This window comes from Amblyomma americanum, chromosome 1 (assembly GCF_052857255.1).
Source record: "Amblyomma americanum isolate KBUSLIRL-KWMA chromosome 1, ASM5285725v1, whole genome shotgun sequence".
NCBI classification, from domain to species: Eukaryota; Metazoa; Arthropoda; class Arachnida; order Ixodida; family Ixodidae; genus Amblyomma; species Amblyomma americanum.
In genome coordinates, this window is record NC_135497.1 from 326,727,132 (window position 1) to 326,754,936 (window position 27,805).

Here is a 27,805-nt window from a genome sequence, read left to right on the forward strand (position 1 = left end):
TTTCGCTTCTGCACATTCTAAGCTTGTAAAGCGCGGCATCGCAAAGTTGCGTTTAAGAAATGCCCTAGAAAAATCATGCCATCATGCGATGCAAGACAGCTATCAAAATCAGGTGGTACGCTTACAAGCAGCAGGATACCCTTCCGACCTTCTGACTGCAATATCACAGAGCCTGCTAAGAGAAATCATTAATTCAGGCCGCAGAGATTCCACTGAAAGGCCCAAGGAAGAAAAAAGAAAGTATGTGGTTATTCCTTATCTACACCGCATTTCACATAATCTGAAAAGGGTGGGAGCGCGTGCCGTTGTAAACGTTGTTTTTTTCCGCGCCCGATAAGCTTTCCAAACTCTGCCATATTGTAAACAGCAGCAATGAAAGGATAGTTGGCTGCGATAAGAAACACCAAAAAGGTTTTGTACCATGTAGCAGCAATGTTGTGTGCAGGTTTCCGCTTACGTGTGGCAAGCACTACACGGGGCAAACTGGTCGTTGCCTCAACGACCGGCTGCGGGAACACAACAACAACGTGAGCGGCACCGCTTCCCGTCACCTTGGCATTCATTGCAGAAACTGCACACAGGAAAGAAAAAAGAACAAAAAACCGCCGTGTTATCCTGTTTTCACTCAGTGTCGAGTGCTGTCAGATAATAGAACAAAAATCACTCGTGAAATCATTGAAGCTCATGAAATCCATAAATTCAAAGATGAATGTGTAAGCGTTGCCTTAATAGCTGTCTGATAAAGAACTACGTTTCCTTGATGAGAATAGAAAAACGTGCGCAGCTGGTCTTGTGCCACTGTAGACCTGTGCTCAGGAATTGTCATTGTCGTCAATCTGTTTTGTGTATCTGTCTTTTCATTTGAGATTGGTTGCCACTGTACTTAAGTAGTGAAAATCACCCCAATAAACCGGATGTAAGTTCAGCGCCGTGTCTGTGCACTTGTCCCGTCCTTTGTCCCCTGCGCTGCTGAAAAAACCATGTCACACCAACTTGCCCAAGCTTCTACAGTATCAGCGTCAGTGGTAGATCGTGGCTGCTCGACGAGAAAAATAAAAATTTGCGTCGTATTGAATTTGTGCGCTAGAGCGTTAAATGCGTTTCTTGTATTTCTATCTTCCCCCACATTCAGTGAACATTTCGATGCGTACTTGCTTCGTCATGGCTAGCAAGGTGCAAAACAGGCGCGCTGTTTGCAAATGTGACAGGTCGCCCACCTTTCGATGTAAGCGCTTTTAAAGGAAAAAGGGTCGATGCAAAAAGCAGAGCTGGGGGACGCGGAGGCAAGTTGTGAGTGGCTCACTGCTACTGTATGCTTCTAACAATGAGTTAGCTGTATCGAGAAGCAGGAGATGGCTGAAAAGAATGCACCACACAAGTAAGTTGTTTTTATCAAAGGCAGTGCCCGTATTGCAGTTTCCCGTTGCTGCCTTGTGTCTGTATGGATGTCGTCATACTCATGTCGGACATTTATAAGAATTGACGTTCCACTCCAAAGTGCGTATAAGCACAAAAACTGATGCATGTGCTTGTATTAAAGGAATGCAGCTGCAGGTGTCCTTTGCCTGCTGACAGCGTGAAGGTTGAGGAGCCTCAGTTGTTTATTCGTTCTCAGCGAAGACAAAACAGCATGCCTAAAGAATTATTAAGCGAATAGTTAAAGCAAGTATTGTATTCTTTAGTGAGACAGGAAAGCAGTCCATAGAAAAAGCAGCTAGATGAAAATTTGGAAGCACCCGCCATATGATTTAGTGGCTTTGGCGTTCGGCTGCTGATCTCAGGGTCGCGGGTTTGAGCCCGATCCTGCTGCAGTGGCAGTATTTCGACGGTGGCAAAACATAAAAACAATGGTGTGCTGTGCGACGTCAATGCACGTTGAAGAACCCCATACGGTCTAAATTAATCCAGAGCCGTCCACTGTGGTGTTCTTCATAGCCCATGTGTTCCTTCAGGAAGTTAAACCTGGCATATCACTTCCAAAGTTTGGAAGCCTGATAACTTGGTGATGTAGAGTCTTAATTTGCAGTGCAAGAGATGTTAGCGCTGGTTTACTATTGTGATGCATCCCAGAGCCGATGTGCTACATAGTTATGTTTTGTGAAACTCGTATGTGTTAATGAATATGAGGGCCGCTGGCAGAGTTTGCTCTGAATTTTTCATCATTATTCATGGCGTGGTGTGCACAATTCCTCCACTTTTCTGCTGAAACCGTTGGTGTCTTGTTTATGACCAGAGCTTCAACCAAAGGAAGCCATAAATCTTTATGCTCATTCTTGGTATCATTATTAACTTGTATCCAGAGAAACTCCATAGGTTAAAGCTTAGGTGGGAGCCAGAGCTTGACGTTGCCAGCCCTCGCCACAGCGACACCTACATGGTATTTGACAACACACAGTTTGGGCAGCTTCATGATTTATGGGAGCCACATTGTTGGCATCATAGCGTTCCATTAGTGTTCTCTCTGTCAGCTACTGCTGAACTGCTTCTTTGTGTAAAACTGTTGTCGGCATTGCTTCGTCCAGATGTGAATGGCACAACTGCTTGTGTTTTGCTACGATGTTTCTTTTGTCTGCCTCTGGAGCACATGAGTGCAAACATCTCAAAATGATTGCCACCCGTATCTTCATAGCAGTCTTCACCCTTTTCGTTTTTTCTGCAGGAAACATACAGGCGGCCGTTGATGGGCCTTTCTCACTGCTGATGTGCATCACAATTATGCGGTGGCCCTTCCCTGGCAGCCTGCTCCAGGCCATGTTTGTCCTGATCTTGGCACAAGCAGCACACGCTCGCCGTTCTGTCCTTCCACCAACACTGCGCTTGCTGCCGTTGCACATATCTCATCCAGGTAAATAATTTTGGAACCTACCATCTTGTACCTTATGTAGCTTTGCTGCCTTGCGAAAGTGTCTTCTCTTTCAGTGGGCAGCTAGTGTAATTTTTTTGCATGTTTTCTTCTGTCAAACGATGCGTTAGACGTTAGAATACATGAATTACCGTGTGGTATTTTCCTACAAGCGCTAAATAATTTGATTGAATTTCTTCTCTCGTGCTGTTTCGGTTTCATTGACTGAATGACGACTGTGACGTCAAGTTGACGGTTTGTTCGCGTGATCTACTAGAAAAACTGCAATATAATCGCTGATATGTAGATTTAATTCACCATGACATTTAATCCAGCATCTTCCAAGGCATGGAATGACAAGCCTGTTAGTGATTATATTAAAGTTTTTCCAGTTGATCACGTGGCCAAAACATCAACTTGACGTCACAGTCGTCCTTCGGTCGACGAAACCGAAACAGCGTGAAGAAGAAATTCAATTGTAAACTATTTAGCGGTCGTACACAAATACCACAGGGTGCTTCATGTATACGAATGTCTACGATATCGTTTGAAAGAAGAAAACACGCAAGAAAAAATTTGGTGTCTATAGTCCTTAAAGGGGTGCAGGCACAAAATTTTAAACGCAATGAACGGCATGAGAGTGAGAGAGAGAAAGACTTTATTGTGCAGAGGAATTCGGGCCTCCCGGGACCCCTGGGTCCCCGCACGACCACACCGCACTCAACCGTTCAGGCTAAAAGGTCCATGACGCTGGCCGCACAGGTGGCGACGATCTTCTGTCGTGCCTGATCTGTGGAGCGTAGTGAGGTCTCCCAGTCCTCCCATGTTTGGAGTGGCTCCGGCCTGCTGGGTGGAGGGGAAGCCGGACAGATCCCGAAGATATCAGTCAGGTTTGCCTTTTGAGCATTGCACACAGGGCAGGAAGGTGGTATGGGTCGGTAGTGGGAGAGGAGAGAGGGGTTAGTTACCGTACGATTTCTTTCATGGGCGTAAGAAGTTGCCATCTTGCAAGTGTCTGGCACATTCTTTGAGGGGAACATAAGTTATTGCTGTTTTTAATGCTGTCCGATGAGCCTCTCGCCATTTCCACCTACATTGGGCTGCCTCCGCTGCTCAGTGGTTATGGCACTTCACTGCTGACCTGAAAGACGCGAGTTCGATCCCGGTCGCGGTGGTCGAATTTCGATGGAGGTGAAATACTAGAGGCCCGTGTACCATTCGACGTCAGTGCACATTAAAGAACCCCAGGTGGTGGAAATTTTGCGGAGCCCTTCACTACAATGTCCCTCATAGCCTGAGTCGCTTTCGGACGTTTAACCCCCATAAACGAAACTATTTCCACCCACATCGAGTGATGTCATTGTGCACTTGCTTTAATTATTGTGACGTCGCTGAACTCAGGTGTTGTTCACTTCAGCGCTGGCGCTAACTGAGACCAAAGGCTTTGTGTACAAAATGGCTTGTAATTAATTATTCACACTGTGCACTGGTGTTTTGCTCTTATTTTCATGATTGCTAGGCCCGTAGGCCTCTTTGAAGGCAAATAAACTGACGCCGAAAAACTTTGTGTCTGGACCCCTTTAAAGCATATGCCATGCAGTTACCATCTAACATAGTGCTGGGAAAAGTTGTGCATCCATGACCTCAATGCCAGCTTTGGGAAGTTGTCATACAGGGTGCTACGCCGCTAATCTCCACTTCCTGGCCATTGTGTGCTGGGTGTCGACCACTTCCACCTGCTTACTCTTGCCTCTCCTTCTTTCCATTAAACGCTGTCCATGCACTAACACCAAGCATTTTGCTGACAAATGCACATGTTTTATTCACAGTATGTCCCAAGTCTCTATCTTGCCAGAACTGTAGCAATTAAAGATTGTTTCTCATTGCATTACGAGAAAAAAAACTCCACTTGTTTGCTTCTTAGTCAAGTCCCTTAGGTGTACAGCAGACATGTTCAACAAAGAAGATTGTCACCATGCTGGGATCTATGATGAAAGATCAAACGCATTTTACATAGCACCTACTTTGACACAGACGCATGAAAACTGTAGCCCATGCTCATTGCATTGGCTGCGCCGCCTGTTGGCCAGGCCGCGAAGCGTGAGCGGGTCGTGTCTGCTGCTCTCCCTGTCCGTTTCAGCGCGCTGTTGTGATAAGCTTGTGTTTTGATATTACATAGTGTGGAGTATTGATTAGTCGCGAATATATTTAAATGTAAGTCTTCAGTGACGTAAAGGGTCGTACTTCTGCGTAGCTGGCTGCTCGAAAACTTTTAAAATTTTCCAGGAACATGTCCTTGTGTCCCCTCCGTGCCTTCGCTCGTCAGCGGTTTTTTCAGCAGTGCAGGGGACAAAGGACGTGACAAGTGCACAGACACGGCGCTGAACTTACAACAGGTTTATTGAGGTGATTTTCACTACTTAAATACAGTGGCAACCAATCTCAAATGAAAAGACAGATACACAAAACAGATTGACGAAAATGACAATTCCTGAGCACAGGTCTACAGTGGCACAAGACCAGCTGCGCACGTTTTTCTATTCTCATCAAGGAAACGTAGTACTTTATCAGACAGAGCTATTGAGGCAACGCTTACGCATTCATCTTTGAATTTATGGATTTCATGAGCTTCAATGATTTCACGAGTGATTTTGCCTCTACAGAGAATGGCTCTTCCTGAGAGCACACAGCGGCACATCTTCAGCTCATGGTGCACTTGAATGGCGGCGGTGGACCTCAGACGGCAGACAGGACTACGGAATTCTTATGGCACTGCGCGCTGCCGCAGCTTCGAGCCATCACTAAGAAGATGCACAGTCCGGTCCACACCTATGGTGAAGTGTCCTTGCCGGAACAAGTACAAGGCGTCCTTAGACGAGGACCAAAGTTCGCCGTGGAACCCAGGCAATCGGCATCGGAACTTCTTGCGATGGTGAGACAAGTTTCCAGCCTAGCAGTGGCTCCTGAAGTGGACCGATGTGTTTCAGATGGAGTGTACATTTTGGCAAAGTGTAGACCTACCAGGTGTAGAATTCCAATCAAATTCACCGTTTCGTTTTTAAAGAACAACTCGCTGACCCTATTACAGGCTGGCAAAGAGGGAGGTTTTGCTGTGATGCCAAAAGCGCTCTACTTATCGAAAGCAGAAAATGCTATCAGTTCGACTTTCCGGCAGAGAAGCGATGTCACTCTAAGTAAAGTGAAAGCCCGATCACGGAAAATGTGTGCACAAATGAATTTGGAATCCCTAGCCAAGTGTATAGAGAAAAGCAAGGGGTCCTGCTTAAAGGTATTCTTCACAGCCAAAACTCACAAGCTGGACTGCCCACTTCGAGCAATAGTCTCCGAGGATGGCACATGGCAAAAGTCTGTCGCGTTATTTTTTGCAAGACAAGCTGAACCTCTTAACCATTGACGACCCTTTTCAGGTGAAGAGTTCTAACCAAGTAATCGCTTTCTTGCAACAAAACCCAGCGAAAGGCTTTTCGGCCTGCTCTATCGATATAAAAGATTTATATTATTCCCTTCCGCAAAAGAAACTGCTGGCAAGCGTTGAAGAATGCATTGATTCCTTTGGTGTGGTAGCTTTCCAGAGTTCTGCAGGCATCAGCAATAGCAACTTCTTGGAACTTCTTACTTTTTGCTTTAATTCGACATTTTCCACCTGGAATGAATCTGTTTACCTCCAGAGCAATGGCGTCGGCATTGGTTCATGCATAGCTCCGATACTGGGCGACATTTATCTCGCGCACCATGACAAGCTCCTTGATAGTCAACTCGACGAAAGCGTGGCTCGTGTTTTTAGGTTTGTAGATGATTTTTTAGTTTTGATGACATGTGCAGTTACTGACGCAGGGGCCTCGGTCTCGAAAGTTTTATCAATTTTTCACACCTGTCTTGACACTCTTGTTTTGACGCATGAAACGCCTTCTGAAGGAAAGTTACGTTTTTTAGATCTTGCCATGTTCTTCAAGAATAGCCATGTGTGCTGGCGTTACGAGCCACGATGCCAGAAGCCCCTCACGCCTTTCGCTTCTGCACATTCTAAGCTTGTAAAGCGCGGCATCGCAAAGTTGCGTTTAAGAAATGCCCTAGAAAAATCATGCCATCATGCGATGCAAGACAGCTATCAAAATCAGGTGGTACGCTTACAAGCAGCAGGATACCCTTCCGACCTTCTGATTGCAATATCACAGAGCCTGCTAAGAGAAATCATTAATTCAGGCCGCAGAGATTCCACTGAAAGGCCCAAGGAAGAAAAAAGAAAGTATGTGGTTATTCCTTATCTACACCGCATTTCACATAATCTGAAAAGGGTGGGAGCGCGTGCCGTTGTAAACGTTGTTTTTTTCCGCGCCCGATAAGCTTTCCAAACTCTGCCATATTGTAAACAGCAGCAATGAAAGGATAGTTGGCTGCGATAAGAAACACCAAAAAGGTTTTGTACCATGTAGCAGAAATGTTGTGTACAGGTTTCCGCTTACATGTGGCAAGCACTACACGGGGCAAACTGGTCGTTGCCTCAACGACCGGCTGCGGGAACACAACAACAACGTGAGCGGCACCGCTTCCCGTCACCTTGGCATTCATTGCAGAAACTGCACACAGGAAAGAAAAAAGAACAAAAAACCGCCGTGTTAACCTGTTTTCACTCAGTGTCGAGTGCTGTCAGATAATAGAACAAAAATCACTCGTGAAATCATTGAAGCTCATGAAATCCATAAATTCAAAGATGAATGTGTAAGCGTTGCCTTAATAGCTGTCTGATAAAGAACTACGTTTCCTTGATGAGAATAAAAAAACGTGCGCAGCTGGTCTTGTGCCACTGTAGACCTGTGCTCAGGAATTGTCATTTTCGTCATCTGTTTTGTGTATCTGTCTTTTCATTTGAGATTGGTTGCCACTGTACTTAAGTAGTGAAAATCACCTCAATAAACCGGATGTAAGTTCAGCGCCGTGTCTGTGCACTTGTCCCGTCCTTTGTCCCCCGCGCTGCTGAAAAAACCATGTCACACCAACTTGCCCAAGCTTCTACAGTATCAGCGTCAGTGGTAGATCGTGGCTGCTCGACGAGAAAAATAAAAATTTGCGTCGTATTGAATTTGTGCGCTAGAGCGTTAAATGCGTTTCTTGTATTTCTATCTTCCCCCACATTCAGTGAACATTTCGATGCGTACTTGCTTCGTCATGGCTAGCAAGGTGCAAAACAGGCGCGCTGTTTGCAAATGTGACAGGTCGCCCACCTTTCGATGTAAGCGCTTTTAAAGGAAAAAGGGTCGATGCAAGAAGCAGAGCCGGGGGACGCGGAGGCAAGTTGTGAGTGGCTCACTGCTACTGTATGCTTCTAACAATGAGTTAGCTGTATCGAGAAGCAGGAGATGGCTGAAAAGAATGCACCACACAAGTAAGTTGTTTTTATCAAAGGCAGTGCCCGTATTGCAGTTTCCCGTTGCTGCCTTGTGTCTGTATGGATGTCGTCATACTCATGTCGGACATTTATAAGAATTGACGTTCCACTCCAACCTGCGTATAAGCACAAAAACTGATGCATGTGCTTGTATTAAAGGAATGCAGCTGCAGGTGTCCTTTGCCTGCTGACAGCGTGAAGGTTGAGGAGCCTCAGTTGTTTATTCGTTCTCAGCGAAGACAAAACAGCATGCCTAAAGAATTACTAAGCGAATAGTTAAAGCAAGTATTGTATTCTTTAGTGAGACAGGAAAGCAGTCCATAGAAAAAGCAGCTAGATGAAAATTTGGAAGCACCCGCCATATGATTTAGTGGCTTTGGCGTTCGGCTGCTGATCTCAGGGTCGCGGGTTTGAGCCCGATCCTGCTGCAGTGGCAGTATTTCGACGGTGGCAAAACATAAAAACAACGGTGTGCTGTGCGACGTCAATGCACGTTGAAGAACCCCATACGGTATAAATTAATCTGGAGCCGTCCACTGTGGTGTTCTTCATAGCCCATGTGTTCCTTCAGGAAGTTAAACCTGGCATATCACTTCCAAAGTTTGGAAGCCTGATAACTTGGTGATGTAAAGTCTTAATTTGCAGTGCAAGAGATGTTAGCGCTGGTTTACTATTGTGATGCATCCCAGAGCCGATGTGCTACATAGTTATGTTTTGTGAAACTCGTATGTGTTAATGAATATGAGGGCCGCTGGCAGAGTTTGCTCTGAATTTTTCATCATTATTCATGGCGTGGTGTGCACAATTCCTCCACTTTTCTGCTGAAACCGTTGGTGTCTTGTTTATGACCAGAGCTTCAACCAAAGGAAGCCATAAATCTTTATGCTCATTCTTGGTATCATTATTAACTTGTATCCAGAGAAACTCCATAGGTTAAAGCCTAGGTGGGAGCCAGAGCTTGACGTTGCCAGCCCTCGCCACAGCGACACCTACATGGTATTTGACAACACACAGTTTGGGCAGCTTCATGATTTATGGGAGCCACATTGTTGGCATCATAGCGTTCCATTAGTGTTCTCTCTGTCAGCTACTGCTGAACTGCTTCTTTGTGTAAAACTGTTGTCGGCATTGCTTCGTCCAGATGTGAATGGCACAACTGCTTGTGTTTTGCTACGATGTTTCTTTTGTCTGCCTCTGGAGCACATGAGTGCAAACATCTCAAAATGATTGCCACCCGTATCTTCATAGCAGTCTTCACCCTCTTCGTTTTTTCTGCAGGAAACATACAGGCGGCCGTTGATGGGCCTTTCTCACTGCTGATGTGCATCACAATGATGCGGTGGCCCTTCCCTGGCAGCCTGCTCCAGGCCATGGTTGTCCTGATCTTGGCACAAGCAGCACACGCTCGCCGTTCTGTCCTTCCACCAACACTGCGCTTGCTGCCGTTGCACATATCTCATCCAGGTAAATAATTTTGGAACCTACCATCTTGTACCTTAGGTAGCTTTGCTGCCTTGCGAAAGTGTCTTCTCTTTCAGTGGGCAGTTAGTGTAATTTTATTGCATGTTTTCTTCTGTCAAACGATGCGTTAGACATTAGAATACATGAATTACCGTGTGGTATTTTCCTACAAGCGCTAAATAATTTGATTGAATTTCTTCTCTCGTGCTGTTTCGGTTTCATTGACTGAATGACGACTGTGACGTCAAGTTGACGGTTTGTTCGCGTGATCTACTAGAAAAACTGCAATATAATCGCTGATATGTAGATTTAATTCACCATGACATTTAATCCAGCATCTTCCAAGGCATGGAATGACAAGCCTGTTAGTGATTATATTAAAGTTTTTCCAGTTGATCACGTGGCCAAAACATCAACTTGACGTCACAGTCGTCCTTCGGTCGACGAAACCGAAACAGCGTGAAGAAGAAATTCAATTGTAAACTATTTAGCGGTCGTACACAAATACCACAGGGTGCTTCATGTATACGAATGTCTACGATATCGTTTGAAAGAAGAAAACACGCAAGAAAAAATTTGGTGTCTATAGTCCTTAAAGGGGTGCAGGCACAAAATTTTAAACGCAATGAACGGCATGAGAGTGAGAGAGAGAAAGACTTTATTGTGCAGAGGAATTCGGGCCTCCCGGGACCCCTGGGTCCCCGCACGACCACACCGCACTCAACCGTTCAGGCTAAAAGGTCCATGACGCTGGCCGCACAGGTGGCGACGATCTTCTGTCGTGCCTGATCTGTGGAGCGTAGTGAGGTCTCCCAGTCCTCCCATGTTTGGAGTGGCTCCGGCCTGCTGGGTGGAGGGGAAGCCGGACAGATCCCGAAGATATCAGTCAGGTTTGCCTTTTGAGCATTGCACACAGGGCAGGAAGGTGGTATGGGTCGGTAGTGGGAGAGGAGAGAGGGGTTAGTTACCGTACGATTTCTTTCATGGGCGTAAGAAGTTGCCATCTTGCAAGTGTCTGGCACATTCTTTGAGGGGAACATAAGTTATTGCTGTTTTTAATGCTGTCCGATGAGCCTCTCGCCATTTCCACCTACATTGGGCTGCCTCCGCGGCTCAGTGGTTATGGCGCTTCACTGCTGACCTGAAAGACGCGAGTTCGATCCCGGTCGCGGTGGTCGAATTTCGATGGAGGTGAAATACTAGAGGCCCGTGTACCATTCGACGTCAGTGCACATTAAAGAACCCCAGGTGGTGGAAATTTTGCGGAGCCCTTCACTACAACGTCCCTCATAGCCTGAGTCGCTTTCGGACGTTTAACCCCCATAAACGAAACTATTTCCACCCACATCGAGTGATGTCATTGTGCACTTGCTTTAATTATTGTGACGTCGCTGAACTCAGGTGTTGTTCACTTCAGCGCTGGCGCTAACTGAGACCAAAGGCTTTGTGTACAAAATGGCTTGTAATTAATTATTCACACTGTGCACTGGTGTTTTGCTCTTATTTTCATGATTGCTAGGCCCGTAGGCCTCTTTGAAGGCAAATAAACTGACGCCGAAAAACTTTGTGTCTGGACCCCTTTAAAGCATATGCCATGCAGTTACCATCTAACATAGTGCTGGGAAAAGTTGTGCATCCATGACCTCAATGCCAGCTTTGGGAAGTTGTCATATAGGGTGCTACGCCGCTAATCTCCACTTCCTGGCCATTCTGTGCTGGGTGTCGACCACTTCCACCTGCTTACTCTTGCCTCTCCTTCTTTCCATTAAACGCTGTCCATGCACTAACACCAAGCATTTTGCTGACAAATACACATGTTTTATTCACAGTATGTCCCAAGTCTCTATCTTGCCAGAACTGTAGCAATTAAAGATTGTTTCTCATTGCATTACGAGAAAAAAAACTCCACTTGTTTGCTTCTTAGTCAAGTCCCTTAGGTGTACAGCAGACATGTTCAACAAGGAAGATTGTCACCATGCTGGGATCTATGATGAAAGATCAAACGCATTTTACATAGCACCTACTTTGACACAGACGCATGAAAACTATAGCCCATGCTCATTGCATTGGCTGCGCCGCCTGTTGGCCAGGCCGCGAAGCGTGAGCGGGTCATGTCTGCTGCTCTCCCTGTCCGTTTCAGCACGCTGTTGTGATAAGCTTGTGTTTTGATATTACATAGTGTGGAGTATTGATTAGTCGCGAATATATTTAAATGTATGTCTTCAGTGACGTAAAGGGTCGTACTTCTGCGTAGCTGGCTGCTCGAAAACTTTTAAAATTTTCCAGGAACATGTCCTTGTGTCCCCTCCGTGCCTTCGCTCGTCAGCGGTTTTTTCAGCAACGCAGGGGACAAAGGACGTGACAAGTGCACAGACACGGCGCTGAACTTACAACAGGTTTATTGAGGTGATTTTCACTACTTAAATACAGTGGCAACCAATCTCAAATGAAAAGACAGATACACAAAACAGATTGACGAAAATGACAATTCCTGAGCACAGGTCTACAGTGGCACAAGACCAGCTGCGCACGTTTTTCTATTCTCATCAAGGAAACGTAGTACTTTATCAGACAGAGCTATTGAGGCAACGCTTACGCATTCATCTTTGAATTTATGGATTTCATGAGCTTCAATGATTTCACGAGTGATTTTGCCTCTACAGAGAATGGCTCTTCCTGAGAGCACACAGCGGCACATCTTCAGCTCATGGTGCACTTGAATGGCGGCGGTGGACCTCAGACGGCAGACAGGACTACGGAATTCTTATGGCAGTGCGCGCTGCCGCAGCTTCGAGCCATCACTAAGAAGATGCACAGTCCGGTCCACACCTATGGTGAAGTGTCCTTGCCGGAACAAGTACAAGGCGTCCTTAGACGTGGACCAAAGTTCGCCGTGGAACCCAGGCAATCGGCATCGGAACTTCTTGCGATGGTGAGACAAGTTTCCAGCCTAGCAGTGGCTCCTGAAGTGGACCGATGTGTTTCAGATGGAGTGTACATTTTGGCAAAGTGTAGACCTACCAGGTGTAGAATTCCAATCAAATTCACCGTTTCGTTTTTAAAGAACAACTCGCTGACCCTATTACAGGCTGGTAAAGAGGGAGGTTTTGCTGTGATGCCAAAAGCGCTCTACTTATCGAAAGCAGAAAATGCTATCAGTTCGACTTTCCGGCAGAGAAGCGATGTCACTCTAAGTAAAGTGAAAGCCCGATCACGGAAAATGTGTGCACAAATGAATTTGGAATCCCTAGCCAAGTGTATAGAGAAAAGCAAGGGGTCCTGCTTAAAGATATTCTTCACAGCCAAAACTCACAAGCTGGACTGCCCACTTCGAGCAATAGTCTCCGAGGATGGCACATGGCAAAAGTCTGTCGCGTTATTTTTTGCAAGACAAGCTGAACCTCTTAACCATTGACGACCCTTTTCAGGTGAAGAGTTCTAACCAAGTAATCGCTTTCTTGCAACAAAACCCAGCGAAAGGCTTTTCGGCCTGCTCTATCGATATAAAAGATTTATATTATTCCCTTCCACAAAAGAAACTGCTGGCAAGCGTTGAAGAATGCATTGATTCCTTTGGTGTGGTAGCTTTCCAGAGTTCTGCAGGCATCAGCAATAGCAACTTCTTGGAACTCCTTACTTTTTGCTTTAACTCGACATTTTCCACCTGGAATGAATCTGTTTACCTCCAGAGCAATGGCGTCGGCATTGGTTCATGCATAGCTCCGATACTGGGCGACATTTATCTCGCGCACCATGACAAGCTCCTTGATAGTCAACTCGACGAAAGCGTGGCTCGTGTTTTTAGGTTTGTAGATGATTTTTTAGTTTTGATGACATGTGCAGTTACTGACGCAGGGGCCTCGGTCTCGAAAGTTTTATCAATTTTTCACACCTGTCTTGACCCTGTTGTTTTGACGCATGAAACGCCTTCTGAAGGAAAGTTACGTTTTTTAGATCTTGCCATGTTCCTCAAGAATAGCCATGTGTGCTGGCGTTACGAGCCACGATGCCAGAAGCCCCTCACGCCTTTCGCTTCTGCACATTCTAAGCTTGTAAAGCGCAGCATCGCAAAGTTGCGTTTAAGAAATGCCCTAGAAAAATCATGCCATCATGCGATGCAAGACAGCTGTCAAAATCAGGTGGTACGCTTACAAGCAGCAGGATACCCTTCCGACCTTCTGATTGCAATATCACAGAGCCTGCTAAGAGAAATCATTAATTCAGGCCGCAGAGATTCCACTGAAAGGCCCAAGGAAGAAAAAAGAAAGTATGTGGTTATTCCTTATCTACACCGCATTTCACATAATCTGAAAAGGGTGGGAGCGCGTGCCGTTGTAAACGTTGTTTTTTTCCGCGCCCGATAAGCTTTCCAAACTCTGCCATATTGTAAACAGCAGCAATGAAAGGATAGTTGGCTGCGATAAGAAACACCAAAAAGGTTTTGTACCATGTAGCAGCAATGTTGTGTACAGGTTTCCGCTTACGTGTGGCAAGCACTACACGGGGCAAACTGGTCGTTGCCTCAACGTCCGGCTGCGGGAACACAACAACAACGTGAGCGGCACCGCTTCCCGTCACCTTGGCATTCATTGCAGAGACTGCACAGAGGAAAGAAAAAAGAACAAAAAACCGCCGTGTCATCCTGTTTTCACTCAGTGTCGAGTGCTGTCAGATAATAGAACAAAAATCACTCGTGAAATCAGTGAAGCTCATGAAATCCATAAATTCAAAGATGAATGCGTAAGCGTTGCCTCATTAGCTCTGTCTGATAAAGAACTACGTTTCCTTGATGAGAATAGAAAAACGTGCGCAGCTGGTCTTGTGCCACTGTAGACCTGTACTCAGGAATTGTCATTTTCGTCAATCTGTTTTGTGTATCTGTCTTTTCATTTGAGATTGGTTGCCACTGTACTTAAGTAGTGAAAACCACCTCAATAAACCGGATGTAAGTTCAGCGCCGTGTCTGTGCACTTGTCCCGTCCTTTGTCCCCTGCGCTGCTGAAAAAACCATGTCACACCAACTTGCCCAAGCTTCTACAGTATCAGCGTCAGTGGTAGATCGTGGCTGCTCGACGAGAAAAATAAAAATTTGCGTCGTATTGAATTTGTGCGCTAGAGCGTTAAATGGTTTTCTTGTATTTCTATCTTCCCCCACATTCAGTGAACATTTCGATGCGTACTTGCTTCGTCATGGCTAGCAAGGTGCAAAACAGGCGCGCTGTTTGCAAATGTGACAGGTCGCCCACCTTTCGATGTAAGCGCTTTTAAAGGAAAAAGGGTCGATGCAAGAAGCAGAGCTGGGGGACGCGGAGGCAAGTTGTGAGTGGCTCACTGCTACTGTATGCTTCTAACAATGAGTTAGCTGTATCGAGAAGCAGGAGATGGCTGAAAAGAATGCACCACACAAGTAAGTTGTTTTTATCAAAGGCAGTGCCCGTATTGCAGTTTCCCGTTGCTGCCTTGTGTCTGTATGGATGTCGTCATACTCATGTCGGACATTTATAAGAATTGACGTTCCACTCCAACCTGCGTATAAGCACAAAAACTGATGCATGTGCTTGTATTAAAGGAATGCAGCTGCAGGTGTCCTTTGCCTGCTGACAGCGTGAAGGTTGAGGAGCCTCAGTTGTTTATTCGTTCTCAGCGAAGACAAAACAGCATGCCTAAAGAATTACTAAGCGAATAGTTAAAGCAAGTATTGTATTCTTTAGTGAGACAGGAAAGCAGTCCATAGAAAAAGCAGCTAGATGAAAATTTGGAAGCACCCGCCATATGATTTAGTGGCTTTGGCGTTCGGCTGCTGATCTAAGGGTCGCGGGTTTGAGCCCGATCCTGCTGCAGTGGCAGTATTTCGACGGTGGCGAAACATAAAAACAACGGTGTGCTGTGCGACGTCAATGCACGTTGAAGAACCCCATACGGTATAAATTAATCTGGAGCCGTCCACTGTGGTGTTCTTCATAGCCCATGTGTTCCTTCAGGAAGTTAAACCTGGCATATCACTTCCAAAGTTTGGAAGCCTGATAACTTGGTGATGTAAAGTCTTAATTTGCAGTGCAAGAGATGTTAGCGCTGGTTTACTATTGTGATGCACCCCAGAGCCGATGTGCTACATAGTTATGTTTTGTGAAACTCGTATGTGTTAATGAATATGAGGGCCGCTGGCAGAGTTTGCTCTGAATTTTTCATCATTATTCATGGCGTGGTGTGCACAATTCCTCCACTTTTCTGCTGAAACCGTTGGTGTCTTGTTTATGAGCAAAGCTTCAAGCAAAGGAAGCCATAAATCTTTATGCTCATTCTTGGTATCATTATTAACTTGTACCCAGAGAAACTCCATAGGTTAAAGCTAAGGTGGGAGCCAGAGCTTGACGTTGCCAGCCCTCGCCACAGCGACACCTACATGGTATTTGACAACACACAGTTTGGGCAGCTTCATGATTTATGGGAGCCACATTGTTGGCATCATAGCGTTCCATTAGTGTTCTCTCTGTCAGCTACTGCTGAACTGCTTCTTTGTGTAAAACTGTTGTCGGCATTGCTTCGTCCAGATGTGAATGGCACAACTGCTTGTGTTTTGCTACGATGTTTCTTTTGTCTGCCTCTGGAGCACATGAGTGCAAACATCTCAAAATGATTGCCACCCGTATCTTCATAGCAGTCTTCACCCTTTTCGTTTTTTCTGCAGGAAACATACAGGCGGCCGTTGATGGGCCTTTCTCACTGCTGATGTGCATCACAATGATGCGGTGGCCCTTCCCTGGCAGCCTGCTCCAGGCCATGGTTGTCCTGATCTTGGCACAAGCAGCACACGCTCGCTGTTCTGTCCTTCCACCAACACTGCGCTTGCTGCCGTTGCACATATCTCATCCAGGTAAATAATTTTGGAACCTACCATCTTGTACCTTATGTAGCTTTGCTGCCTTGCGAAAGTGTCTTCTCTTTCAGTGGGCAGCTAGTGTAATTTTTTTGCATGTTTTCTTCTGTCAAACGATGCGTTAGACATTAGAATACATGAATTACCGTGTGGTATTTTCCTACAAGCGCTAAATAATTTGATTGAATTTCTTCTCTCGTGCTGTTTCGGTTTCATTGACTGAATGACGACTGTGACGTCAAGTTGACGGTTTGTTCGCGTGATCTACTAGAAAAACTGCAATATAATCGCTGATATGTAGATTTAATTCACCATGACATTTAATCCAGCATCTTCCAAGGCATGGAATGACAAGCCTGTTAGTGATTATATTAAAGTTTTTCCAGTTGATCACGTGGCCAAAACATCAACTTGACGTCACAGTCGTCCTTCGGTCGATGAAACCGAAACACCCTGAAGAAAAAATTCAATTATAAATTATTTAGCGTTCGTACACAAATACCACAGGGTGCTTCATGTATACGAATGTCTAAGATATCGTTTGAAAGAAGAAAACACGCAAGAAAAAATTCGGTGTCTATAGTCCTTAAAGGGGTGCAGACACAAAATTTTAAACGCAATGAACGGCATGAGAGTGAGAGAGAGAAAGACTTTATTGTGCAGAGGAATTCGGGTCTCCCAGGACCCCTGGGTCCCCGTACGACCACACCGCACTCAAACGTTCAGGCTAAAAGGTCCATGACGCTGGCCGCACAGGTGGCGACGATCTTCTGTCGTGCCTGATCTGTGGAGCGTAGTGAGGTCTCCCAGTCCTCCCATGTTTGGAGTGGCTCCGGCCTGCTGGGTGGAGGGGAAGCCGGACAGATCCCGAAGATATCAGTCAGGTTTGCCTTTTGAGCATTGCACACAGGGCAGGAAGGTGGTATGGGTCGGTAGTGGGAGAGGAGAGAGGGGTTAGTTACCGTACGATTTCTTTCATGGGCGTAAGAAGTTGCCATCTTGCAAGTGTCTGGCACATTCTTTGAGGGGAACATAAGTTATTGCTGTTTTTAATGCTGTCCGATGAGCCTCTCGCCATTTCCACCTACATTGGGCTGCCTCCGCTGCTCGGTGGTTATGGCGCTTCACTGCTGAACTGAAAGACGCGAGTTCGATCCCGGTCGCGGTGGTCGAATTTCGATGGAGGTGAAATACTAGAGGCCCGTGTACCATTCGACGTCAGTGCACATTAAAGAACCCCAGGTGGTGGAAATTTTGCGGAGCCCTTCACTACAACGTCCCTCATAGCCTGAGTCGCTTTCGGACGTTTAACCCCCATAAACGAAACTATTTCCACCCACATTGAGTGATGTCATTGTGCACTTGCTTTAATTATTGTGACGTCGCTGAACTCAGGTGTTGTTCACTTCAGCGCTGGCGCTAACTGAGACCAAAGGCTTTGTGTACAAAATGGCTTGTAATTAATTATTCACACTGTGCACTGGTGTTTTGCTCTTATTTTCATGATTGCTAGGCCCGTAGGCCTCTTTGAAGGCAAATAAACTGACACCGAAAAACTTTGTGTCTGGACCCCTTTAAAGCATATGCCATGCAGTTACCATCTAACATAGTGCTGGGAAAAGTTGTGCATCCATGACCTCAATGCCAGCTTTGGGAAGTTGTCATACAGGGTGCTACGCCGCTAATCTCCACTTCCTGGCCATTCTGTGCTGGGTGTCGACCACTTCCACCTGCTTACTCTTGCCTCTCCTTCTTTCCATTAAACGCTGTCCATGCACTAACACCAAGCATTTTGCTGACAAATGCACATGTTTTATTCACAGTATGTCCCAAGTCTCTATCTTGCCAGAACTGTAGCAATTAAAGATTGTTTCTCATTGCATTACGAGAAAAAAAACTCCACTTGTTTGCTTCTTAGTCAAGTCCCTTAGGTGTACAGCAGACATGCTCAACAAGGAAGATTGTCACCATGCTGGGATCTATGATGAAAGATCAAACGCATTTTACATAGCACCTACTTTGACACAGACGCATGAAAACTATAGCCCATGCTCATTGTATTGGCTGCGCCGCCTGTTGGCCAGGCCGCGAAGCGTGAGCGGGTCGTGTCTGCTGCTCTCCCTGTCCGTTTCAGCGCGCTGTTGTGATAAGCTTGTGTTTTGATATTACATAGTGTGGAGTATTGATTAGTCGCGAATATATTTAAATGTAAGTCTTCAGTGACGTAAAGGGTCGTACTTCTGCGTAGCTGGCTGCTCGAAAACTTTTAAAATTTTCCAGGAACATGTCCTTGTGTCCCCTCCGTGCCTTCGCTCGTCAGCGGTTTTTTCAGCAGCGCAGGGGACAAAGGACGTGACAAGTGCACAGACACGGCGCTGAACTTACAACAGGTTTATTGAGGTGATTTTCACTACTTAAGTACAGTGGCAACCAATCTCAAATGAAAAGACAGATACACAAAACAGATTGACGAAAATGACAATTCCTGAGCACAGGTCTACAGTGGCACAAGACCAGCTGCGCACGTTTTTCTATTCTCATCAAGGAAACGTAGTACTTTATCAGACAGAGCTATTGAGGCAACGCTTACGCATTCATCTTTGAATTTATGGATTTCATGAGCTTCAATGATTTCACGAGTGATTTTGCCTCTACAGAGAATGGCTCTTCCTGAGAGCACACAGCGGCACATCTTCAGCTCATGGTGCACTTGAATGGCGGCGGTGGACCTCAGACGGCAGACAGGACTACGGAATTCTTATGGCAGTGCGCGCTGCCGCAGCTTCGAGCCATCACTAAGAAGATGCACAGTCCGGTCCACACCTATGGTGAAGTGTCCTTGCCGGAACAAGTACAAGAAGTCCTTAGACGAGGACCAAAGTTCGCCGTGGAACCCAGGCGATCGGCACCGGAACTTCTTGCGATGGTGAGACAAGTTTCCAGCCTAGCAGCGGCTCCTGAAGTGGACCGATGTGTTTCAGATGGAGTGGACATTTTGGCAAAGTGTAAACCTACCAGGTGTAGAATTCCAGTCAAATTCACCGTTTCGTTTTTAAAGAACAACTCGCTGACCCTATTACAGGCTGATAAAGAGGGAGGTTTTGCTGTGATGCCAAAAGCGCTCTACTTATCGAAGGCAGAAAATGCTATCAGTTCGACTTTCCGGCAGAGAAGCGATGTCGCTCTATGTAAAGTGAAAGCCCGAGCACGGAAAATGTGTGCACAAATGAATTTGGAATCCCTAGCCAAGTGTATAGAGAAAAGCAAGGGGTCCTGCTTAAAGATATTCTTCACAGCCAAAACTCACAAGCTGGACTGCCCACTTCGAGCAATAGTCTCCGAGGATGGCACATGGCAAAAGTCTGTCGCGTTATTTTTTGCAAGACAAGCTGAACCTCTTAACCATTGACGACCCTTTTCAGGTGAAGAGTTCTAACCAAGTAATCGCTTTCTTGCAACAAAACCCAGCGAAAGGCTTTTCGGCCTGCTCTATCGATATAAAAGATTTATATTATTCCCTTCCGCAAAAGAAACTGCTGGCAAGCGTTGAAGAATGCAATTGATTCCTTTGGTGTGGTAGCTTTCCAGAATTCTGCAGGCATCAGCAATAGCAACTTCCTCGAACTCCTTACTTTTTACCTTAACTCCACATTTTTCACCTGGAATGAATCTGTTTACCTCCAGAGCAATGGCGTCTGCATTGGTTCATGCATAGCTCCGATACTGGGCGACATTTGTCTCGCGCACCATGACAAGCTCCTTGATAGTCATCTCCACGAAAGCGTGGCTCGTGTTTTTAGGTTTGTAGATGATTTTTTAGTTTTGATGACATGTGCAGTTACTGACGCGGGGGCCTCGGTCTCGAAAGTTTTATCAATTTTTCACACCTGTCTTGACCCTCTTGTTTTGACGCATGAAACGCCTTCTGAAGGAAAGTTACGTTTTTTAGATCTTGCCATGTTCCTCAAGAATAGCCATGTGTGCTGGCGTTACGAGCCACGATGCCAGAAGCCCCTCACGCCTTTCGCTTCTGCACATTCTAAGCTTGTAAAGCGCGGCATCGCAAAGTTGCGTTTAAGAAATGCCCTAGAAAAATCATGCCATCATGCGATGCAAGACAGCTATCAAAATCAGGTGGTACGCTTACAAGCAGCAGGATACCCTTCCGACCTTCTGATTGCAATATCAGAGAGCCTGCTAAGAGAAATCATTAATTCAGGCCGCAGAGATTCCACTGAAAGGCCCAAGGAAGAAAAAAGAAAGTATGTGGTTATTCCTTATCTACACCGCATTTCACATAATCTGAAAAGGGTGGGAGCGCGTGCCGTTGTAAACGTTGTTTTTTTCCGCGCCCGATAAGCTTTCCAAACTCTGCCATATTGTAAACAGCAGCAATGAAAGGATAGTTGGCTGCGATAAGAAACACCAAAAAGGTTTTGTACCATGTAGCAGAAATGTTGTGTACAGGTTTCCGCGTACGTGTGGCAAGCACTACACGGGGCAAACTGGTCGTTGCCTCAACGACCGGCTGCGGGAACACAACAACAACGTGAGCGGCACCGCTTCCCGTCACCTTGGCATTCATTGCAGAAACTGCACACAGGAAAGAAAAAAGAACAAAAAACCGCCGTGTTATCCTGTTTTCACTCAGTGTCGAGTGCTGTCAGATAATAGAACAAAAATCACTCGTGAAATCATTGAAGCTCATGAAATCCATAAATTCAAAGATGAATGTGTAAGCGTTGCCTTAATAGCTGTCTGATAAAGAACTACGTTTCCTTGATGAGAATAGAAAAACGTGCGCAGCTGGTCTTGTGCCACTGTAGACCTGTGCTCAGGAATTGTCATTTTCGTCATCTGTTTTGTGTATCTGTCTTTTCATTTGAGATTGGTTGCCACTGTACTTAAGTAGTGAAAATCACCTCAATAAACCGGATGTAAGTTCAGCGCCGTGTCTGTGCACTTGTCCCGTCCTTTGTCCCCCGCGCTGCTGAAAAAACCATGTCACACCAACTTGCCCAAGCTTCTACAGTATCAGCGTCAGTGGTAGATCGTGGCTGCTCGACGAGAAAATAAAAATTTGCGTCGTATTGAATTTGTGCGCTAGAGCGTTAAATGCTTTTCTTGTATTTCTATCTTCCCCCACATTCAGTGAACATTTCGATGCGTACTTGCTTCGTCATGGCTAGCAAGGTGCAAAACAGGCGCGCTGTTTCCAAATGTGACAGGTCGCCCACCTTTCGATGTAAGCGCTATTAAAGGAAAAAAGGTCGATGCAAGAAGCAGAGCCGGGAGACGCAGAGGCAAGTGTTGAGTGGCTCACTGCTACTGTATGCTTCTAACAATGAGTTAGCTGTATCGAGAAGCAGGAGATGGCTGAAAAGAATGCACCACACAAGTAAGTTGTTTTTATCAAAGGCAGTGCCCGTATTGCAGTTTCCCGTTGCTGCCTTGTGTCTGTATGGATGTCGTCATACTCATGTCGGACATTTATAAGAATTGACGTTCCACTCCAACCTGCGTATAAGCACAAAAACTGATGCATGTGCTTGTATTAAAGGAATGCAGCTGCAGGTGTCCTTTGCCTGCTGACAGCGTGAAGGTTGAGGAGCCTCAGTTGTTTATTCGTTCTCAGCGAAGACAAAACAGCATGCCTAAAGAATTATTAAGCGAATAGTTAAAGCAAGTATTGTATTCTTTAGTGAGACAGGAAAGCAGTCCATAGAAAAAGCAGCTAGATGAAAATTTGGAAGCACCCGCCATATGATTTAGTGGCTTTGTTGTTCGGCTGCTGATCTCAGGGTCGCGGGTTTGAGCCCGATCCTGCTGCAGTGGCAGTATTTCGACGGTGGCAAAACATAAAAACAATGGTGTGCTGTGCGACGTCAATGCACGTTGAAGAACCCCATACGGTCAAAATAATCCAGAGCCGTCCACTGTGGTGTTCTTCATAGCCCATGTGTTCCTTCAGGAAGTTAAACCTGGCATATCACTTCCAAAGTTTGGAAGGCTGATAACTTGGTGATGTAAAGTCTTAATTTGCAGTGCAAGAGATGTTAGCGCTGGTTTACTATTGTGATGCATCCCAGAGCCGATGTGCTACATAGTTATGTTTTGTGAAACTCGTATGTGTTAATGAATATGAGGGCCGCTGGCAGAGTTTGCTCTGAATTTTTCATCATTATTCATGGCGTGGTGTGCACAATTCCTCCACTTTTCTGCTGAAACCGTTGGTGTCTTGTTTATGACCAGAGCTTCAACCAAAGGAAGCCATAAATCTTTATGCTCATTCTTGGTATCATTATTAACTTGTATCCAGAGAAACTCCATAGGTTAAAGCTAAGGTGGGAGCCAGAGCTTGACGTTGCCAGCCCTCGCCACAGCGACACCTACATGGTATTTGACAACACACAGTTTGGGCAGCTTCATGATTTATGGGAGCCACATTGTTGGCATCATAGCGTTCCATTAGTGTTCTCTCTGTCAGCTACTGCTGAACTGCTTCTTTGTGTAACACTGTTGTCGGCATTGCTTCGTCCAGATGTGAATGGCACAACTGCTTGTGTTTTGCTACGATGTTTCTCTTGTCTGCCTCTGGAGCACATGAGTGCAAACATCTCAAAATGATTGCCACCCGTATCTTCATAGCAGTCTTCACCCTTTTCGTTCTTTCTGCAGGAAACATACAGGCGGCCGTTGATGGGCCTTTCTCACTGCTGATGTGCATCACAATGATGCGGTGGCCCTTCCCTGGCAGCCTGCTCCAGGCCATGGTTGTCCTGATCTTGGCACAAGCAGCACACGCTCGCCGTTCTGTCCTTCCACCAACACTGCGCTTGCTGCCGTTGCACATATCTCATCCAGGTAAATAATTTTGGAACCTACCATCTTGTACCTTAGGTAGCTTTGCTGCCTTGCGAAAGTGTCTTCTCTTTCAGTGGGCAGTTAGTGTAATTTTATTGCATGTTTTCTTCTGTCAAACGATGCGTTAGACATTAGAATACATGAATTACCATGTGGTATTTTCCTACAAGCGCTAAATAATTTGATTGAATTTCTTCTCTCGTGCTGTTTCGGTTTCATTGACTGAATGACGACTGTGACGTCAAGTGGACGGTTTGCTCGCGTGATCTACTAGAAAAACTGTAATATAATCGCTGATATGTAGATTTAATTCACCATGACATTTAATCCAGCATCTTCCAAGGCATGGAATGACAAGCCTGTTAGTGATTATATTAAAGTTTTTCCAGTTGATCACGTGGCCAAAACATCAACTTGACGTCACAGTCGTCCTTCGGTCGACGAAACCGACACAGCGTGAAGAAGAAATTCAATTGTAAACTATTTAGCGGTCGTACACAAATACCACAGGGTGCTTCATGTATACGAATGTCTACGATATCGTTTGAAAGAAGAAAACACGCAAGAAAAAATTTGGTGTCTATAGTCCTTAAAGGGGTGCAGGCACAAAATTTTAAACGCAATGAACGGCATGAGAGTGAGAGAGAGAAAGACTTTATTGTGCAGAGGAATTCGGGCCTCCCGGGACCCCTGGGTCCCCGCACGACCACACCGCACTCAACCGTTCAGGCTAAAAGGTCCATGACGCTGGCCGCACAGGTGGCGACGATCTTCTGTCGTGCCTGATCTGTGGAGCGTAGTGAGGTCTCCCAGTCCTCCCATGTTTGGAGTGGCTCCGGCCTGCTGGGTGGAGGGGAAGCCGGACAGATCCCGAAGATATCAGTCAGGTTTGCCTTTTGAGCATTGCACACAGGGCAGGAAGGTGGTATGGGTCGGTAGTGGGAGAGGAGAGAGGGGTTATTTACCGTACGATTTCTTTCATGGGCGTAAGAAGTTGCCATCTTGCAAGTGTCTGGCACATTCTTTGAGGGGAACATAAGTTATTGCTGTTTTTAATGCTGTCCGATGAGCCTCTCGCCATTTCCACCTACATTGGGCTGCCTCCGCTGCTCGGTGGTTATGGCGCTTCACTGCTGACCTGAAAGACGCGAGTTCGATCCCGGTCGCGGTGGTCGAATTTCGATGGAGGTGAAATACTAGAGGCCCGTGTACCATTCGACGTCAGTGCACATTAAAGAACCCCAGGTGGTGGAAATTTTGCGGAGCCCTTCACTACAACGTCCCTCATAGCCTGAGTCGCTTTCGGACGTTTAACCCCCATAAACGAAACTATTTCCACCCACATCGAGTGATGTCATTGTGCACTTGCTTTAATTATTGTGACGTCGCTGAACTCAGGTGTTGTTCACTTCAGCGCTGGCGCTAACTGAGACCAAAGGCTTTGTGTACAAAATGGCTTGTAATTAATTATTCACACTGTGCACTGGTGTTTTGCTCTTATTTTCATGATTGCTAGGCCCGTAGGCCTCTTTGAAGGCAAATAAACTGACACCGAAAAACTTTGTGTCTGGACCCCTTTAAAGCATATGCCATGCAGTTACCATCTAACATAGTGCTGGGAAAAGTTGTGCATCCATGACCTCAATGCCAGCTTTGGGAAGTTGTCATACAGGGTGCTACGCCGCTAATCTCCACTTCCTGGCCATTCTGTGCTGGGTGTCGACCACTTCCACCTGCTTACTCTTGCCTCTCCTTCTTTCCATTAAACGCTGTCCATGCACTAACACCAAGCATTTTGCTGACAAATGCACATGTTTTATTCACAGAATGTCCCAAGTCTCTATCTTGCCAGAACTGTAGCAATTAAAGATTGTTTCTCATTGCATTACGAGAAAAAAAACTCCACTTGTTTGCTTCTTAGTCAAGTCCCTTAGGTGTACAGCAGACATGTTCAACAAGGAAGATTGTCACCATGCTGGGATCTATGATGAAAGATCAAACGCCATTTTACATAGCACCTACTTTGACACAGACGCATGAAAACTGTAGCCCATGCTCATTGCATTGGCTGCGCCGCCTGTTGGCCAGGCCGCGAAGCGTGAGCGGGTCGTGTCTGCTGCTCTCCCTGTCCGTTTCAGCGCGCTGTTGTGATAAGCTTGTGTTTTGATATTACATAGTGTGGAGTATTGATTAGTCGCGAATATATTTAAATGTAAGTCTTCAGTGACGTAAAGGGTCGTACTTCTGCGTAGCTGGCTGCTCGAAAACTTTTAAAATTTTCCAGAAACATGTCCTTAGGTCCCCTCCGTGCCTTCGCTCGTCAGCGGTTTTTTCAGCAGCGCAGGGGGACAAAGGACGTGACAAGTGCACAGACACGGCGCTGAACATACAACTGGTTTATTGAGGTGATTTTCACTACCTAAATACAGTGGCAACCAATCTCAAATGAAAATCCAGATACACAAAACAGATTGACGAAAATGACAATTCCTGAGCACAGGTCTACAGTGGCACAAGACCAGCTGCGCACGTTTTTCTATTCTCATCAAGGAAACGTAGTACTTTATCAGACAGAGCTATTGAGGCAACGCTTACGCATTCATCTTTGAATTTATGGATTTCATGAGCTTCAATGATTTCACGATCGATTTTGCCTCTACAGAGAATGGCTCTTCCTGAGAGCACACAGCGGCACATCTTCAGCTCATGGTGCACTTGAACGGCGGCGGTGGACCTCAGAAGGCAGACAGGACTACGGAATTCGTATGGCAGTGCGCGCTGCCGCAGCTTCGAGCCATCACTAAGAAGATGCACAGTCCGGTCCACACCTATGGTGAAGTGTCCTTGCCGGAACAAGTACAAGAAGTCCTTAGACGAGGACCAAAGTTCGCCGTGGAACCCAGGCGATCGGCACCGGAACTTCTTGCGATGGTGAGACAAGTTTCCAGCCTAGCAGCGGCTCCTGAAGTGGACCGATGTGTTTCAGATGGAGTGGACATTTTGGCAAAGTGTAAACCTACCAGGTGTAGAATTCCAATCAAATTCACCGTTTCGTTTTTAAAGAACAACTCGCTGACCCTATTACAGGCTGATAAAGAGGGAGGTTTTGCTTTGATGCCGAAAGCGCTCTACTTATCGAAGGCAGAAAATGCTATCAGTTCAACTTTCCGGCAGAGAAGCGATGTCGCTCTAAGTAAAGTGAAAGCCCGAGCACGGAAAATGTGTGCTCAAATGAATTTGGAATCCCTAGCCAAGTGTATAGAGAAAAGCAAGGGGTCCTGCTTAAAGATATTCTTCACAGCTCTTCACAGCCAAAACTCACAAGCTGGACTGCCCACTTCGAGCAATAGTCTCCGAGGATGGCACATGGCAAAAGTCTGTCGCGTTATTTTTTGCAAGACAAGCTGAACCTCTTAACCATTGACGACCCTTTTCAGGTGAAGAGTTCTAACCAAGTAATCGCTTTCTTGCAACAAAACCCACGGAAAGGCTTTTCGGCCTGCTCTATCGATATAAAAGATTTATATTATTCCCCTTCCGCAAAAGAAACTGCTGGCAAGCGTTGAAGAATGCAATTGATTCCTTTGGTGTGGTAGCTTTCCAGAATTCTGCAGGCATCAGCAATAGCAACTTCTTGGAGCTCCTTACTTTTTACCTTAACTCCACATTTTTCACCTGGAATGAATCTGTTTACCTCCAGAGCAATGGCGTCGGCATTGGTTCATGCATAGCTCCGATACTGGGCGACATTTATCTCGCGCACCATGACAAGCTCCTTGATAGTCATCTCCACGAAAGCGTGGCTCGTGTTTTTAGGTTTGTAGATGATTTTTTAGTTTTGATGACATGTGCAGTTACTTACGCAGGGGCCCCTCGGTCTCGAAAGTTTTTATCAATTTTTCACACCTGTCTTGACCCTCTTGTTTTGACGCATGAAACGCCTTCTGAAGGAAAGTTACGTTTTTTAGATCTTGCCATGTTTCTCAAGAATAGCCATGTGTGCTGGCGTTACGAGCCACGATGCCAGAAGCCCCTCACGCCTTTCGCTTCTGCACATTCTAAGCTTGTAAAGCGCGGCATCGCAAAGTTGCGTTTAAGAAATGCCCTAGAAAAATCATGCCATCATGCGATGCAAGACAGCTATCAAAATCAGGTGGTACGCTTACAAGCAGCAGGATACCCTTCTGACCTTCTGATTGCAATATCAGAGAGCCTGCTAAGAGAAATCATTAATTCAGGCCGCAGAGATTCCACTGAAAGGCCCAAGGAAGAAAAAAGAAAGTATGTGGTTATTCCTTATCTACACCGCATTTCACATAATCCTGAAAAAGGTGGGAGCGCGTGCCGTTGTAAA

At 45.9% G+C, this 27,805-nt stretch overlaps 1 protein-coding gene across 1 annotated transcript in view; it reads left to right on the forward strand.

Annotated features, from left to right (window-relative positions):
* The first annotated feature begins 2,604 nt into the window (after positions 1 to 2,604).
* The window catches only part of LOC144120691 (uncharacterized), a 341,237-nt gene continuing 316,036 nt past the window's right edge, over positions 2,605 to 27,805 (forward strand). The window contains exons 1-2 of the mRNA XM_077653338.1: positions 2,605 to 2,617; positions 2,660 to 2,845. Coding sequence (XP_077509464.1) covers positions 2,605 to 2,617; positions 2,660 to 2,845 — 199 coding nt within the window. The remainder of the gene's footprint in view (positions 2,618 to 2,659; positions 2,846 to 27,805) is intronic.